Source organism: Chelonus insularis, unplaced genomic scaffold, assembly GCF_013357705.1.
Source record: "Chelonus insularis isolate UGA/USDA-ARS -01 unplaced genomic scaffold, ASM1335770v1 contig_42_pilon, whole genome shotgun sequence".
Lineage (NCBI taxonomy): Eukaryota > Metazoa > Arthropoda > Insecta > Hymenoptera > Braconidae > Chelonus > Chelonus insularis.
The window spans coordinates 296,599-315,964 of record NW_023276578.1 but is presented as its reverse complement, the minus strand read 5'-3'; the positions used below and the strand labels follow the sequence as shown (position 1 = coordinate 315,964).

The 19,366-nt window shown below is 29.0% G+C and overlaps 1 protein-coding gene across 8 annotated transcripts in view; it reads left to right on the top strand.

The window, feature by feature from the left end:
• Window positions 1–18,879, top strand: part of LOC118069697 (hemicentin-2-like) — a 176,535-nt gene extending 157,656 nt beyond the window's left edge. For 6 of the 8 annotated variants that reach the window (XM_035087984.1, XM_035087985.1, XM_035087982.1 and 3 more), the window contains 3 exons: window positions 11,878–12,005; window positions 17,868–18,036; window positions 18,301–18,878. In XM_035087984.1, the coding sequence (XP_034943875.1) occupies window positions 11,878–12,005; window positions 17,868–18,036; window positions 18,301–18,392 (389 nt within the window). In that variant the 3' untranslated portion in view covers window positions 18,393–18,878. Of the gene's footprint in view, window positions 1–11,877; window positions 12,006–17,867; window positions 18,037–18,300 lie in introns of all 8 variants that reach the window. The other 2 variants (XM_035087987.1, XM_035087980.1) reach the window with 2 other exon arrangements.
• The last annotated feature ends 487 nt before the right edge of the window (window positions 18,880–19,366 follow it).

Sequence of the window (19,366 nt, the reverse complement as noted above, 5' to 3'; positions counted from 1 at the left end):
TCTAGACGATAATTAACAAAAAAGTTCAAGCTTGAAGCATGAGTTTCGTGTTTTCTGTAGAAAACTCAAAGGTAAGGAAAGTGCCGAAATTTCTTTCCCCTATTTTGAGACATGGGCGTGAGTAAATTGTCAATTTTAACGTAAGTCTCTGCTTATTTATGATAAATATAGCAATTTATTCACCTCAATATACTAGAAATATTTTCCTTTAAGTTTTCTTAAAACATGTAAAAACATATAAAGTATGCTTAAGTAGAACTGGTAAGGCTGCGGTCAGCCATATGTGCTCATGTGAAGAGAACATAAAACTAAGTTCCACTATCGAAGGTTCGCTGCTCTAAGGACCAAGTGAGATTTTTTAGCTTTGAAAAGTGTGCCAGCTTGATAAAATCTTATATACTTCCATAAAACTTGTGTAGCTTGTAATAGAATATGTAAAGCTATCATGTTATGAAGGTTATTATATCAGAACAAAATATTTACAAGTAGCTGAGAGTGAAGTTTTTGAAGAATTCAATATAATCTGGCATTTAATCCTAATAAAAAGGGAAGTTAATTTATTAGGTGGTATAATTTCACACTTTAATTAAAATTTTTTGACACTGAAAAATGCAAGAACTTTTATCAAAATTATGGAATAATTAAATTTAACAACTGAGATTACTGATTGTAAATAACTCACTTAACCTTATTTGACTCTAATCTTTTTTTATCTTCAAGAATGAAGAATTTATTTATTCTAAAAGTCAAATAAATAAAAAGTTAGTTTTTCATGTAATTTCTTTTACGAACTTCGATATTATTTGTAAAAACTCTTCGTTAAAATACAAAAAAAAAAGTCAACCGCAAAAAATAAACATTTTTTCCCTTGTTGCCAAGCTTCTCTACTTCTTTGATTTCTTTGTCAACATTTGCGACAAAAAGCAGAAAAGTCAGCTGAGTAGATAAATTTTATCGACTAAATTTGCCAAGAATTGTAAAAGAAAATTGTGAAAATGGTAAAAGAAAAAAAATCGGTTAAAAAAAAAATAGAATACTTGAAATTGTCAAGGTTTCTATTTTTGCATGTTTGCCACCAGTTTTCATAATCTCCTGTGCTTGCTCACAAGAGGGCATACAACGAGGCCTGGGACTAAAGAGCAAAGGATCCAATTACACGAGAGCGAAAACGAGAAAGAGCCTAGCCACAAAGATTGTGGGTTGCATGTTCATGCTTTTAAAATCATTACTGGCACGAAAGTGTGACTAGCTTAGTATAGAATGAACGAAGAATACAACGTAGAGTGCAACTGCGTACAGGAATATAATGATAAATAGTGGAATGCCTGTAAAAAGAGAAATTACGAAAGCTCGGCGAACCAAGAATTTTTCAACGAAACTACGCGGTGAATCAGAAAAACCACGTTAACTTTTTACAACATAATTTCGTTTTTCAATTCCTCAATGGGTAATCATAAATATGCAATGCCCATTAGAAAATTAAATGTAAATATATCTTTTGATCCAACGACAAAAACTCTGTCATTTATATAAAATAAATCAAAACGTTTTTATATTTATCTGAAAGGAAAAAAATAAATAAATCCCAAAGAGAAAATAATTGATCTCCATTCCAGAAGATGACCATAAACAATTTGTACTCTTGATAGAGTCTTTAATTAATTGGAAACCCACAAAATAATCTTTTTCTGTAGCTTTTATCGACCAATTAGATTCTAGATAGGTCAAATAAACAACCCAATATAAAACCAAAACAAAACTATTGATTAACAATTTGAGCTTGTTTTATTGTATAATACCCCAGCTAAAGGATCCCTCTGTGGCTATCATCAAGCTATCATGATTCTCAGTGTTTGAGGAAAACGGTTTTAAAAGAACTTTGTTCTCATCAAACAGCCAATTACTGTTTCTCGTATCCAATTTTCTACAACTTGCAGTATTCTATTTAAACTTGATGAAAAGTAATGTCAATAATAATGAGTAAATGAAGAAATTAATTAGTAATATACCTGCAGCCATATAATGAATGACGTTGAGAATAAAGGATGAAAATTTAGCGACCAAAATGATCCTTGGAAAAATGCCAGATGTCTTAGTTTGAAATATACGGAAGTTCTTCTACTTATTGCAAGTTACAGAAGCTTTTCTTTACATTTTCACTTCCTCCATGGCATTGATATTTCCACGGCACTAGAGTAAAGTACATTAAAGAGGAGCAACTTTCAAGTTCCTCTACTTGGATTTAATAATGTGGTAAGATGTTTTGTATATGCAACAAGCTACCTTCTAGATCGTTTTCAGTATTTTTCTTCTTCCTTTACATCAATGTATCATATTCATGCTTTTCAACAGATGTGTATTATGACATGTACTTAAGTAAGAAAGTTCACTCGAATTGTCCTAACAATCTTCATCTCCATGAACAATAAAAGATAAAAAAAATTATCTCCAACCTTTTTTTGCTCTATTATTATGGCAATGTATCGCTCAAAGTATCATTGCTTTTTCTTTTTCAATACATCTTTCAAGAATTGGATTCTAGAGGAAATCTCTTGAAGCTATAGGAACACTCACGTAGAATAAAATGACTCGCAACAAATAAGTAAAAACACGAGCAATCTCAAGTCGACAATATTGCGTTGAGATCAAGGGCTTCTTTGAGTGGTAGAAATAGAAACGATTTCCTTCAAAAGAAGTTAAGAGCAAAGCTTGAAAATTAAACTTATAGAATTTACCAAATAATACTATTTTCAGCTGTACTGAGTTATCAATTTTACTTGGATTTCTTGTCAAAACAAAATGGTGATCAATTTTTTTGCTAGCAAACATAAAAAAATGATATATAAAAAAAAACATAGAACATGGATTTTTCTATTAATTAAAGCAGTAAAGACGACTGATGTAAATAAAGTTGAACATTATGATACAACTGTTACAACAACTAGGTTGTAATTTACCTTTATTAGACACTATTTCTGTAGTATATTGTAAATAACATAAATTGAAAAAGCTTATTGGAGACCATAGCGTGTTGTAGGCAGATAAGCTGAGCTTTTCATGATGGTACTTACACAATTCACCGTTCATTACGTTGAATGTTTTCATAAGAAGTATGATATGTTTTAACGTTATCTTTAACATAACTTAAACTCAACAAAAAATAATCTTCTAAACGATCTTGGTGAGAAACTATTATCAAGAATTGTTAGAATACGTTGTTACTCTTGGTATACCTCTGTTTTTATTTAACTCTAACAAGAAATTTATTTCATTGTCTATTCGCTCTTTTTTATTCCATAATTAAATTAAAGACTTCTCTCCCCCAGCATTCTGTCTTCATCGATAGAATGCTCTAATGATTATGAACGTTAAATTTAAAATTCTAATTAGAATATAATTTATAAAAATTTGATTCTCTTGAAACTCCAAGTTATTCTTGGACAATAATATTGGAAAATTATCTATATCTTAATGCCTATTTTAACTCCGAATGAAATATTAATGATTCTCATCAAACTAATCTAAAGTATAAAAAATTTCATCCAGCTCGATTGCTAGTGGACATTGACGTCATGACCTATTTTTATAATAAAAACAAATGAATGTGAGAAAAATGAAATTTTAAATATCTTCGTACTTATTATTAATTTCAAAAACTAATTATGATTGAGATGATATAAAATCTGGATATAATCAATATCAAAAACACTCATTTTAAATCTTATCTGAAAGATGAATATCGACAGATGTTCAGATTTCGTATTTTCTGTTATTGAATCAAATTTTCTTATCATTTCCTTTTCGTTCCTGGCACTATTGTATGTCAAATACACATTGAATTTACCAGCAGGAATATCAAACAGATAAAGATATCTACAATATAATATCCACCAGTAAAAAAGCCAGTAGCATAAAATGCAAGTTAATTTTAAATAAATTTTCAAAATGCATATTCTAATCTACTCAAAATATATTCGCTTATTATAGAACTTATTCTGTTGCAATTATTATCGCAATCATGTTAAGTGGAATGAACTTATCCATGAGGTGTTGGTTATTCAATCGTAAAGCCAATGGTATGTCTGCAAAATTAATACGAACAAATTTATCATCAACAATTTAATATGCTCATTTTCAATGCAGAGAGGAAAATAGATGAGATAATTGTCGTTACTGATTCGTGTGGTCATTATGTGAATCACTAATAACCATGATAAAAGGGTGGTGATTAAACAAAGCAATTAAAATAAATAATATTGAATGTGATGAAATAATAATATTTGATTATATTATGTAAGTTTGTATAAAACTTCTTTAACACATGCACCATTAAACTATCACAACAGTCATTCGATATTACTTCCTCACAATAAATCTCCAGAAAAGTCATGACAATCAAACACGAAATTCTCACAAGTACTCTCTAACTCTTTAACTTATTGGTTCAGAACAGTTCACGTGTCGCAGTCGGACTAAAAAATAGCATTTCTATCAATATTCTGAAGTGAATTGCTGCTGTGAAATTTATTTCAAAAGAGTGAACACACCAATATACTGTGTGACTTTACAGGCGAATGAAAAGTAACTGAATAAATTTCATTTCACTAATATTTAATGCATTATGTAATTTTAAAATAACTTTATTTAATTTTTTGCTATTTTTTCTGATAACTGATTCAAATATAACGTGAGAAAAAAATGTTATTCTAGATTTTATGAAGTTTTTTCGAGTTTTTAGCTCATGAATAATTTACTTGTTTAATAATTAAGTAAAAAAAAAAACAAAGGGAAGTTCATGCCATCAAGAAGGGTAGTTATATTACATTGTAAAGAACTATTGAACTTTTGCTGATTAGATTTTTACTGATAAGTCCTTTGTGACGGAATGAAAATTTTTTGACAAAAGCTCACAAGTTTATTGCAGTATTGAAATTCTTTTAAATTAAAAATATTTTATAAATGATTTTATTCAAATATTAATTCATATTGAATGAAATTATTCTGAATTAATAAAAAATTATATTGTACTTTTGAAAACATTCATTCAAGAATAAAAATTAATCTTTTAATAAATTTATCTTGGAAACATTTTTAATTTTTTCATTTATTATTATTCTTTTATTTCATTTATTCTTATTTTTCAAAAGAAATTATCTGCATCTGCAGACAAACTACATTATAATTAAGAAAATATTGTGAAAATACAAAAATAGTTTTTTATATTTTTTAGCTCACAAAAATATCTTTCCTTTGAACAACATTGTCTCTTGAAATAGATCGAAAGAGTTATGGTGAGGTGCTATGAAAATTTTCTCTCCTACGAGCACATACAAGAGTAAGAGAGAGAGAAAGAGAATCACATAAAAGACAAAGTTTGTCTATACGAAGAATGCTTAATGACTGGAAGATGAAAACTATCCGATAAGAAAACGTCTCGTGCGAAAACTCACGAGCAAAAGAGAAGAGTGGATGAACCAGTGACAAGATAAAGTAAAAGAGAAAATAAAGAAGAAGACACCATCTCGTCATAGAATAAAGGCAAAAAGTGAGAAAGTGAAGAGCTTGTAGAGCTTTATCAGTCATTTATGAATTCCACTCGCCGCAACGTGAGTTTTGTATCCTCTACTTCTTCTACCCTTGGGCTTTTACGCATTGCTGCTTCCCTTATCCAGTTTCCTACATAGTATTTCCTGTGCTTGATTGGACTTCCTCTTTCTTATATATCTAACTTTTCCTCGCATTACGCTTGAGTGGAGAAAATTCTTTACTTCTCGTGTTGTCTAAAATTCACTATAAAATCTAGTATTTCCCATACAGATGATATCCTCAGAAAAATTACGTGCTGTGCATTCAAATAATAAGCTTTGTTCACATAAAGAAAGAATGCAAATAAAGTTTTAATTAATTTTGTAGAAAATCTAATAATTATTTTAAGCAAATAATAAATGAATAAATAAATCAACATGTTAACTATTAAAAAGTTTATATTTTAATAAAATATTCAAAAAATTTTCATTTTTTTTTTTTTAAAATCAAAGGATAAAGAAAAGTCAATGCTGAAGCTAGCTGTGAATGCAAGTCGTTTATTAAAAAAAAATATCTAATTGAATACAAATTTTAACTCGAGTTAATTGATAAAATATTTAAAAATTGACAATTTTGTTTGATTAATAAATACAGAATACTAATTGTAAATTGCGAAATTTAATTTTTTTTATCTTTTAAAAATATCATCAAATTCTAAAGTTACAAACAAACAGATTGATTGAAATACTCGGTGAAATACATAAATCAATTTCATTGAATCTAATCTAATAAAATTGAGTTAAAAAATTCAATAACTATTTTCATTTATTAATTTTTTTTTTTTTCACTAATAAAAAAAAAAAGTGATAAAGTATAAACAATATTTCCAATAAATATTATTTTCAATTGACAGAGGAAACAATGAATAGAAAACAATTTCAATTGTCAACCGACTATTAGAGGATCACGTATGAACAAAGTGATTTCTACTTGTCTCGAAGTGCTTTTAGCACTTTACAGAAGTAGGAAAACTTGCCTTATTTTCTCTATACCTGTATATACAAGCTATAAGTACTTCGGACCACTTTGTCCATTATCGTAAGCTACTTGAGTCCCCGGAAAGCCATACCAATCTTGACACTGATCGAACAATATTTATAAAGACAGTACGTGTTTGATACAATTGTATTTCTCACGTTCTCCGGCGGAAATTATACATTGAAAAGAAACCTTTGAAACCAGAGAAATGGTTGGAAAAAATGCTTTTGGGAGTGAAAATTAAGGATGAGAGAACACTACAGTAAAGTCGTGAATTCTCTGTAAACTTGGGTCATATAACCTTTTAGAAAGGAGGACACGAGCTATATGACCCGACTGAGAGAAGAGTAAAGGGCTTTTAGCTCGTGGAATGGCGAACGTTAACTTCTCAGTAGATATTACAACGCGCGGTACTGTAAAGTCACCACGTGGTCCACTACCACCTATAAGATCCTTTTAAGGACATTCTATATACTATAATTTAGCACTTCTAGCTTTTAATGAGTCCAGTGTATTCAAATAAATTTATCGAATTAAATATTTCTGTTAATTTACTGCTTTTGTCTTCGAATTACTTGCCATTAATTCATCCTTTCACAACCTCCATTATCTTCTCATGATATTTATGGTAGATGAACATTGATTTTCTATTGCTCTAAAAGTTTTCACTTATTGTTTGATAATTTTGCTGGTAATCACGTTATTGTTATTTATTCAAATCATTGTAGACATTTTATAATATTACGTATTTAGAAAACTATTTTTGAGGGAAATCTATGATCTTTGAATTCAATCTGCTTCACTAAAAGTTCATGACTAGCTGATGATTTATTTCCAAAGTACAGTTGTCATGAGAGATCACAAAACTGTCATGAAATTCTATTCTAGAAATTAAAATTTCAAATGAAATTCACTAGAAACTGCACAAAAAAAAGCATTTAAATTTAAAATATGGAATATTTATAGTACGTCTTTACATTACACTGAAACTTCATTGATATTTTACCATTGTACTAAGGTTGAATAGATATCAACAAAGATAAATTGAAAATGTATCTAAGAAAGCAACTTCTAAGGAAGAAACCAAGACAGCAGCTAAGAAATAGGCCATCAAAGCTGTCACCAAGAAGGTTACTACTCCTAAATTAACGAAACCAGCCAAAGCATAAATACATCTCATTTATTAGTTTCACCAACAATAAACTTTAAGAAATAAAATAGTTAAATATTTAAGAGAAAAACATTTGTGGAAAAGTAAATAAAACTGTCAACACTTAGGATGAATTAGAACAAAAAAAACTTTGTATAAGACCGTCTGAGCAGGATAACTACCAACACTTTCCTAAAGCTGGAAGAGTGAAATATTTTCCTTTATAGAATAATTACCCAGAACCTAACTCATGACACTTTCAAAGTCTTCCTTAGTGTATCTAACATCATGAAGACAAGACAAAATGACAAAAGTTTCTGTTCCTGAACCAAAACTTGGTCGTCACATCAACCAGCTTCTAGCTATTTTTTTAAGTTTTTTCATTTTTCTAAACCAACATTGCTTGTCTTCTTGACAACATCCAATAGCAAATAAAGAAGTGGAAGCCATCAGTTTGTATTCTGAGTAAGGTTCCAGTCGATATGTGCGAACGAGTGTACCATTGGCAATTTAGACTATTGAGCCAAGAATGCTCTAGGGAAAACTCTGTGATAACTTTGGGAAAAGTTTCATGGTCATAGAAAAAGTTTCGTTTCTTTATTAGATTACGCTTTGCAAAATGTTATTCTTTCCTGAAATTATTATTAACTGTTCCATGACAAGAATCAGAACAGCAGAAATAAAAAATATATATACAATAATATTATTTAATTAGTTTTCTTGTTTCTCCAATATCATGTTCTACTTCTTGTTGAACCTTTATAATTGTGATTGCTATAGCGTATTTGGAGTTTGTTGAATATGGTTTTCAACAAGTTTAATCGAGAAAACAAAATCTATTATTACACAAAATTATTTTAGTTATTTATTTTTTTTTACAATTATGGTTTATTTATATTTTTACTGTTTTTAAAATAATATTTAGAAAAATTATTAAGATTTACTCTAAAGATATATACAATAAAGAAACAATTATTTTTAATAAACATTTATGTTACGTTAAATATTTGACGTAATTCTAAATTTGAAAATATGTTCGATCAACTTTTTTTAGCAAAAAAAAACGATAGAATTTTAAAGCTCTCAGCTTTACAGTGGTTTGTAGCCAACTATCTTCTATTTATTTCTGGCAAATATATAACTGGTTTAAAAGCACAAAAATTTTTTGAATTTTTGCAATAATCCTCTAATCTAGAGTACTAGTGAATTTTAAAATTTATTTTCATGAACTCACTGATGAAAAAATTAATATTAGCTCTGCAATGATCTCGAATAAACAAGACGATTTTTAATAAAAAATTCCTCAGTAGAAATATTTCACTAAATAAATAAAAGCATTGAAGTCGTTTGAATCCATTTAAATTCAAATGAACAAGTCAATAAACTCAAATAAAAAAAAAAATTTCGAGTTTATTTTACGCAAGTAATAAAGAAGAATATAAATTAATAATGTAATAATTGAAAAAAATATTTCCCTATTTACCTAAAAGAAATACCGTGAAATATTTAATGCAAGTTGTTAAATATTTTTCCAACTTCTAATTAAAGAAATATATTTCATGTACAAATACTGTGCGACACATGCTTTAGCGATCTACTTGTAAATAAATAAATAATAAGAACAGTAACAAAAAGTTTCTTGATTAAAAATGTGTTTTTACAACAAAAAATAAAAGTTGTAATAACACACGTTTTATCAAAGAATGTATTTGAAAATATACAGCTCTATTTGTTGAGTTATTGACATAGTGAGTACCGATTGTATGTAAAACAAAGCTTCTGATCACAATTCACTACGTAGTGAACGCGCAAAGACTGGCACAGTAGAAGGTGCGTTATTTGGGTCGAGAGTTAATACGAGTGAGTTGACTAGTGTGAATAGCCCCTGCGGGCTATACCCAAACAGTGCACACCAACCACAAAGACCATTCCCATGATATATTCTCTTTCCTACTTGCTCCTTCTCCCTCTCTCTCTCTATCTATCTCTCTGGGATCCGAAATCGACTAGATACGCAGCAGTAGCTGTTCGAGAAGTCAATACCCGAGATAGCACCAACCACTCAACAGGGTTGATGATCCCATTGTAGACGACTTTGAGTATTTGCATCATCCTAAGGGATTTTATAGAGGATCAACAATTGAAGATTTAATTATTAACAAATTTAATCTCCAGATATTTTCTAGCTATTCGATCTAGAGCTTAAAATTACTTTGGAAAAATACTTTGATTTGAAAGTACATGCTATTTGCAATTTTTTTTAAACAATCAGGACAAAGCCTTTCAAAACGAACTTAGAAATAAATTCATGCTTTGATGAATTTTGCCTTGTTTTGTTTTATCTAATTAAATAAAAGCGGATTGAAATTACAACGTAATGACTGTAATAGACATAAATAGCAATTTTTAAATTGCATCATTAAAATGAAACGTAATGTTTCAAGTGAGGAATTTACCGTTTTAAATTGTTTTTTAATACAAAACCTCCGAAAATGAATTGGGAATAAAATTTTAAGCATTTTAAAAAAGTAAAACGTATTTTTTTAATGAAACATATATTTGGAGAACTCAATAAATTTGTTTGTTCACTGAAATGATATAAATGTGCAGTGGCTGACTAAAACTCAATTACACTACTTACAACGATTTTTCGAACATGTTTATTCTTCAAACTCTACGTAAAGTTTGCGAAGAAATTAAAGGAAGTTCTGTGTGTAGCTATGAGGAAGATATGAATCCGGAATGGGGTTTTCTCACAAATAGATGATGCAATCGATGTGTTTAAGGGTGCAGAAAATGCGTTTCGACGTAATGCATGTCGGATTTATATTTAAATCAGTTTGGTTCAGCGATTTTTGGTTATTAAAAAAAATTGTAGAATTTTGTTCGATGATATCTCACCAACAGATGATGTAATTTAAATTTTCCAAAGTGTAATCGATTTTATTCGATGGGACTCATGATTTCAAATAAAATTGGTTCTCCAATTTTCTATCTATAGATAAATATACAAAAAAATATTCTCTAGATGCGACGATCTTGTATTGAATAATAATAATGTTGACAACATTTTTCTCATGAATATTTGATGCTATTCAAGTTGTTACTGGATTGTTAATCAAAATATCAAAGCAAAAAATACTTGAGAAAATTATCAAAATCTCTTTACACACTTACAATGAGAAAGAAAAATTTTAACTATTTCTTTTCAACATAATATTCTTAAAAAAAAATTCAATTTTATTCCCAAGAAGTTGATGCTGAAATTCACTTCAATAACAAAGAAATGTTCTTCCTTACTTCAGAATATTACATTGAAGAACTTGAAGTCATTGATACGACAGGAAATAGAATATTGAATTATCTAAAAATTATTTAACAATTCTGAATTTTTTCCTTTCAATTTTCCAACCATTCAGATACTTTTATAGTCAATTAAATTATCAATAATATTTATAGAGAATAAAATCAATTTATTTCATAATACAATTAAATTCAATGTCATTTAAAAAAGCCTCAATGTCTAAACGACTCTCTCAAAAATTCATCATATTTACGAAGAGTAGTAAGAGTTTATTTGAAAAAAGATAAGTATTAAATATATATTTCATAATATTTCCTGTGGTTTTAGTGAGATCTATATTAGGATGACACAGATACATTTTCTAACAGATGACAAAGTGTGAGTAAGATATGACTCAGGTCACAGCAAATTGCGCATCCTCTATACAGATCTAGTCTAGGAATAGCATAAAGCGTAGAAATACACCATCAGAAACTACAGAGGAGAGATCAAGGGAAAGATATATCGTCTCTAGTAAATATTCCAGAATATTTACTCTCTGCGTGAGAACTCAACGTCAACAATATTAGCGAATTTATCTAGTATATTTGAATATTTTCTTATTAAATCTACTCACTCAAACGATTATTTTACATCAAATTCATACCATAAATCCTTTTATTCATTAATCACCTCACATCTATGTAAATAATTATTTACTTCATCACTGTCATTTGGCATTTTTTTAAAATGATTTTTTATTTTTGGAAAATATATATTAAAAATAGTTCAATGTCTAAAAAAACTAAATGGCTGTATCAAAAACTGATCAATTTTTCTGAACAAAAAAAAATGTCAATCTTGTCATTTACTGTTATAGAACCAACGACCGAAATTGTGGGTGGACCAGACCTTTATATCGATCAGGGAAGTACCCTCAACCTCACATGTATCGTTCTAAATGGCCCAGAGCCACCAGCGTACATTTTTTGGAATCACAATGATGCGGTGAGTACTCTCTATACTCCACTCATCAACTTTATCAACTCACTTCACTACTCAAAAATTATTTTACGTTCATTTATTCAATATGTGTCCAATTATCTACTGATCTCATTACTATCAAGCTGTACCTCTTCCATGTTTCTGCAACATTTCAACACAACTGTGCCTCCAACTGAATACTTGATGAAGAAATAATTAGCCTATAGTAAAGAACAATCAGGTATTGAACAAAATTTTCTAATGGTCATAAGTCACGACATGGAGTATAAAAACTGATTGAAAAAAAAAAGCTTACGTCAAATAATGATACCAAATCTGAGTTGATTTATGATAATTTCAATTCTGAGTTTGTAATCTTTCAACAACAGTAAAGAAAATAATAAAGTAATAATTTGATGTAATTATGAAATAGGTAATAAACTAGTATTCATTAAATTGTTTTTCAGAATTCTGCAGAAAACAACGCTATTATTTAATTAATGATTCCGTAGTTCTGCGATACTTATAGTGATATAACACACGAGAATGTACACGCTAGAGCTGCCATATCAACTGAATAATCTTACGTTTATCGTGGAATATATGTATGACCAAGTACTTAGTCAAGTACTTTGTCCTATCGCGAATGTAAAGCTTGAAAAATTTCGTTAGAAAAAAACTTTTCTTTCTGAGTAATTACACTAAACAAAAAATAATGAAATAGAGTTTGTGTACTTGAGCTGTTCAAATACTCTGCTATCTACCATTGAAATCGATTCCACGACTCAAGAGGACTGGAATGGTAAGTTTGTGATACAAACTGCCAAACAGTCTACTGTCATCGAACAGTCTTAGGTCTGAGCAGTTTTCAAGACTCTCGTGGGATTGCGAATGGATATTCATTCTGCAATTCAAACTAGGCCAAACGAAGTAACTTGAATTCTCAAAACCACGTTGTGACGACCAATTGCTCCCAGAATTCAATTAGATATTTTCAAGAACTTGTTAACGAAAACTTCTGTTGTTCCTCTAGTCATTCTTAATAATAAGTCAATGTCGAAGTTTAAGTATGTTTGGTCAACGGTTTATGTAATAAGTGACCTGAAATGAACTTCAACTTTTACCAAAGTTGGATTAAAATTGTAAACTAAACAGAACTGTAGAGCACAATAGAATAATCATGAGCTCATAATATTATTCACTGCCAGGAAAGAACATTATTTTTATTCTCACCGTGTCAATGACTTTTGATATTTCTGAATAGATTTTTCGTGGAATATGCATTTACTATCATTATTAATTAGTGTCATTTAATGTTTTGATTTGAGCTGATAAAACTTTAGAAGAGATTATTATAGTTAGAAACGTTGATAACTTGCATCAAGAAGCATGGAATAAAGAGAATTAATGTCAGAAAATATATTGCAAAGTATAAATCAAGGAGAGTAGTAAAAACAATTTAATCGAAAAAGATAGGATTTAAATCGAGAGTTATAATTGAATCAAGAAACAGTTTTCCTTGAGGAGTAGATAGATGGGTTAGCATGTCTATAGGTTAGGCTCATCTACAAACATCTCCAAGCACAAAAGGAATTGATGATGAGCCAATCTATTACTTGATGATTAATTTTTTGTGTATAATTAGGTTGTACTATTTATTTGAATTCATTTTATAGCTCTTTCCACATGGAAAAATTTTTATGAAACTTTTAATGACGTGCATAATTAATTTGAATGGTTTAGTTATTAACCTGTTTATTCTCTTTGCAATATGTATTTTATTATTCCAATTAATTTATTTCACAGTCTAGTAAACCTGATATTTTATTTTAAAGCTTTAAAACAAGTTACGAGAACTTTATTGAGCAATCATAAATTGAATTCAGCAAATGCATCATCGGTATTTAAAATGATATTTAATCATTACAACTATTAATGCAAGAATGAAAATAAGAAACTCATAAAAAAGCTATAGAAATTGCTTTCCTCTTTACATCTGGTGAATTAAAACCCTAGTAATATCTCTCAGATATATTACTTGAATCTTGCGTAAGAAAGCATTGAACAAGTTCAATATTTCTCATCAACTATTTTCTAATTTTTTTCGAATCTTTCTTCAAGTAATAAAAATACGAAAATGAAGCAAGCTTATTATACTTCTTCTTTTCAATCACTCTACCATAGCATACGCATTGAAATAAAATATTATAAGTAATGATAATTTCAGTAAAAATATAAAATTATTTCTCATTGATACGAATAATCATTCTAATTCAGAAGGTAACTTGAACTAAAGTATAATTAATGCCAAATGAGATAAATTGTACATTACTACGTAAATTGAGAGCAGAATAAATGTAAAAGATATAATAAAATTATGAGGAATATTTTCTACACCAAGTTAATTGAAAACATTAATTCTGATCAAAAGCATAAGATGTTCATCAAGTTTTTTGCACTATTGCAAATTAATAAGAAGCTGAAATGGAACTCAACTATTCGTAAAATTATACAACTTTTGATTGTCATGAAAATAATAAACTAAACTATACATTGTAACATGGAAGAAATATCTCGTACTTTACTGTAAATAATTTGATAAATATAATTATTTTCATTTAGAAATAAATATGTCAGTAATTTTTAATTTATAGCCAGTCTCAGGGGACTACAAATACTACTGTTGGTTTAATAATTATCGTACTACATTGCCCACGGTAAATTTAAATTAATGACATGTATAACATTCATGATATGTAATAAATAATCATCCATGATATTCTATAGCATCAAATTCGTGGTTTATATTGAGAAAGTGATGATTTAAAACATTAATTTTTTTAAAAGCTCCGATGCCGGGTTTTCATTCAACTGAAGTATAGACTCAGGGTTTTAATTAATTCAATTAATGTATAGCAATTACATTAAAGGAAAATATAGGTCAACTCCGAAACACTTTGTACCGTCAAATACTAAAAGTCAAATAGTATAACAAACCAAGGATAATACGTTTATCGAAGTTGGAAATGTTCAGTCTGTTATTACTTACTTTTACAGTATTTCCATTAAAATAGGATATCTTTAGTAACAATTAAATAAGATTAAGTGATTGGAAAGCCAATTAAAAGATTCTCAATCCAAGTAGAATCAAAATTAGGAAGGCTCGTGCGACGCATAATACCTTTACCTTACTACTAGAAAAGTGAGATGGAAAACAAGCTTGTTGGATTTACGCCAGAAATCGGAAAGGGAAGGTCAACTCTCAAAGAGCATTGCCAAATTACCGAGCGGCAAATTCCGTTGACTTGAATAATCGCGTGTTTCATTGATTCCCAACGGCAATTCGTTTCGGCTAGACGACATTATTTTACCCAGCTGCAAGCTCACTAACTATGTACTCCTTCTCCTTATTGAATTCAAAAGTAAAACAGACATTCACTGCAGCTTTTTTTTTACTATTCATTTCCAATCATTTCCTCAATGAATTAATTCTCTTTTATTAGCCTATCAAATCTGCACGGGTAATTGAATGCTAAAATTGAAGCTAGTATTTTGGAATTGTTAGTTAAATTGCTATTCTTGTGACTAAAGATTTCTCAACATCCCAAAGAATTTCACTGTTATATAAAAGGACCTTAAGTTTGGTGATAATGCAAATAATTTTCTTGATATTTGAAGAGAATTGTAACCAGTACCATCGTAAACCAATCTATTCTGTGGCTGGTAGCAAATAAAATTTATAATAAATTACCTTTCATGTAAATTAATGTGAAGTCGTTGAATACAAAAAACTTTTAGAATCACTTTATTGTTTTTTTTTTTCTATTTTTGATGAAAATAAAGTTTTAAAATTTTAAGCACTTTTAAAATATTTGTTTATTGATGAAGTGTAATTCCAATATAAGAGGATCAAATTGCAACAACAATCAATTAAAATTACATTCATATATAGTTGAACAATAATTATTAATTACTATAAAAATAAATATTATAAAAGTGTTAAATAATGAATTATGTAATCGAATATATTAGAAATGTTATCTCATGGATGCGAATTTTCTAGTTATTTATAGCTTGAAAAATCCCTCAATCAAATTGTAAGTGATTTTTTATTTATTGAATAATACTCGATAGTATTTCAATGATTCAAAATCATTCAGCCTAGATTTTTTCAGTGATATAGTCGAATGAATTATTTATTGATTAATCTATACTTTCTATAGAAGAGAAAAACTGATCAGTGGATATTTTAATTTTTTACTACAGCATTAACAAATAAATTCCACTGACCTAAATGTGTTGCTTTTATTTCAAACAGAAGAAAACAAGACAAATATTTGAGTTTTAAATGAGAAACAAATGCATCTAAACTACTTTTCAAATCTTAAATATGATTAATAACAATAAAATCTTTTTCTACTATAAAATAAAAGATATTTCAATTTGTCTGTGAACAAAAAGAGTATTAGGCTAATAAAAAAAAGGAAATTGTAATAAATAAAATAAAAAAGAATAAGTGTATTACATTGTAGAACCGTAAATCCATCGGAGTGGGAGGAAAGAGGGTTAACAGCAGAGAGAATAGGATAAGAGGAGGTTCGTTGGTTCTTCTTAGGAACAGTAAACGGATTTAGGTATTCATGAAAACGTTTTCTTCATAGCCACGCCCTTGAAGGGGTCAGTATGCCTCAGTTTGTCAAGGCATGAGAGTATTCATCAGTACCACCCTGTTAAAACCAACTCTCGTCATCTCCTTCTTCACTTCCTACGTACACAACTTGCACCATTCCCTCTTTCCTATGCCTTCCTCACTCTACCAAGATGAATGTTTAGCCAGAGGTGAAGCGCACGACAAACATATTCAGGAAGTAAAGTATGCGCATGTCGAGGAAGAACATGAAACAACAGCTTAGCAAAACGTCCTTCAGACGCCTCTCGTCTTCCGGAATTCACGGGAACCTTTCTTCAAATGCATCCTTTCTTAAAAGAGATGAAACATAAGACTCTCCAAACACTTCTTCCCTACGAAACAATTCCAATGGATCCATTGTTAATTTAATGTGGGTTTTATTGTTTTATGTAACTAACAAGAAGATAGAGAAGTGACATTGTTCATTGTTTTTTGAACGAAGGAAATTCTGAAGGAATTTATAAAAACTGAAGAAATATCGTAACATGATATTTGACTCATATATATAATACTAAAAGATCGAAAAGGGGAAAAAAATTCTTATGAAATTAGTACAGAAATTTTTTTGTTAAAAGAAACTTTTTTAATAAAAAGCATCAGTGACATTTATTAGTTTTTCATCTGTCAAAAATTGTGTAAAAATTATTCGAGAGAAAAAACATTTTTCTACTTTTTAGGTTGAATTTTTTTAGTTTTTCCAATACTGTCAAGCGAAAAAGTGATCCTCTTATTTTTTTTCACTCCAAAAATAAGCTCAAGTTAAAAATTATTCCACAATCTCATAATTTATACTAAGCCTTTTTTATTTTATGTGAATTATATGAGCCAATTCTGTCTCTTATTAGAGCTCAACTTTGATAGAAATAACGATAGTGGTGTAGAGTATAAGCGGAAAGAAAAAATATTTGCATTAAAATCCATGCAATAAAATTTTTAAGGTATTTTATGTTGTATAAAATTTGCATAGAATGACTCTTTCTTCGTCAGAACTTTCAAGAATTTTCTTTACTTAACTACGAACTTTGGTTGTTTCTCTAAACTTTTCAACATGAAGAAAAAATATTTGTAACATTGTATGAATAAATTTAACAAAGAATATAAGATAATTAGTTCTAAGAATAATTACACTCGACAATAACAATTCTACTGAAATAGAGACAATTAATACAATAATAATTTTATTTCTCTTTTTACAGATAATCAGCTACGATTCTTATAGAGGTGGTGTTTCTGTTATCACAGTGAAGGGTGAAATAACGACAAGCTTTTTGTTGGTTCAAAATGCCATGCCTTCAGACTCGGGAGAATACACTTGCAATCCAAGCAATGCTCAAGCCAAGTCTGTTACTGTTCATGTTCTCAATGGTGAGCAAAAACTAAATGTCTTTCTATTTTAAAGACAAATCCGTCGATGACATAAAAAATCAATAGATGAAATCTTAATTCCTTTTAGTAAAACAGAAGACAAAAGCAATAAAATAAAATACCAAAAAGCTAGACATCTAGAGGAAATACAAGTGTATATATTCCTAATAAAATTATAAAATAAAATTTTGTTGTAGACAAACAGGCAAGAAAATATTCTCAACGTCGAGATTCAGATATTTGTAGTGTGTTCCTCTGTTTCAGGAGAGTATCCTGCGGCAATGCAGCATGGTGGTCAAGCAAAACAACCCAGATTTTATTCTCTCCTACTTTGTCTCTGTCTACTGCTCTATTAAATTTATCTCCGTAAAATTTGCGGATGTTCTTCAAAACCAGTAGTGACACATGAGACTATTCAGCACAGGTCACTGTGTAAACTTTATAAATCGTCATTTTAGTCACATAAGGATGTGCTATAATGTCGGGCAAGAGGGTGCACAAAGAGACAGGTATTCGAAAAGGTAATAGGAGCCAAAAGAACATGCTGGACACTTGGCTTCATTTTCACAAAGAGGGTCAAATTATTTTAGTATATTATACCATCTAAACTCTCATCATCTCGTCACATTTTATTGAGAAAATTTGATTATGGAATGATAGCTGATAATATTTATAACAATCCGTTAAAATGTATGTGTAAATTTTTCATTTATTAAAATCATGTAAAACTATTTAAATACGTTTAATAATTAAGATCTTTTATATATAATGGATAAATTTATCAGTAGATAAGTTGAAATATGTATATTTAAACCATGAAACGTATATTAGTATACATATAGAGTTTTTAATTATTTAAGCTTTATAAATTTTTCTAATGTCATAAAAAAAACTTCATAAATTATTCTTGTAAAATATTTGAATAATTTAATTTATTAGAAAAGTGATGTTTTATATGACTTTAATAAAATGAGAAATAGTTATAGAAGAGATGAATAAAATAACAGCAAAATTTTTTACTTTATAAAAACTTGAAATCATGGATCTCATCATACTGCACCGTAATATAACGTATAAAAATTATGTGTGAAATGTTGATGTCATATTCTTTTTTCAAATAACATTACATTTTACAAAATTCTACTTTTATTTCTTCATTGCAATGGCACCCTTAGTTGTGGGTGTTCGTGACTAGACGTAGAGAAGTAGAGAAGTGAAAGAGAACAAGTGCGACAAAGCTCTCACCACTTTTTCACCTCTGTTGTCGTCGTGTATTACATCTTGACTTCAAGATACTTGTCTTATTTTATCGCAGGTGCGTTCTCATTAT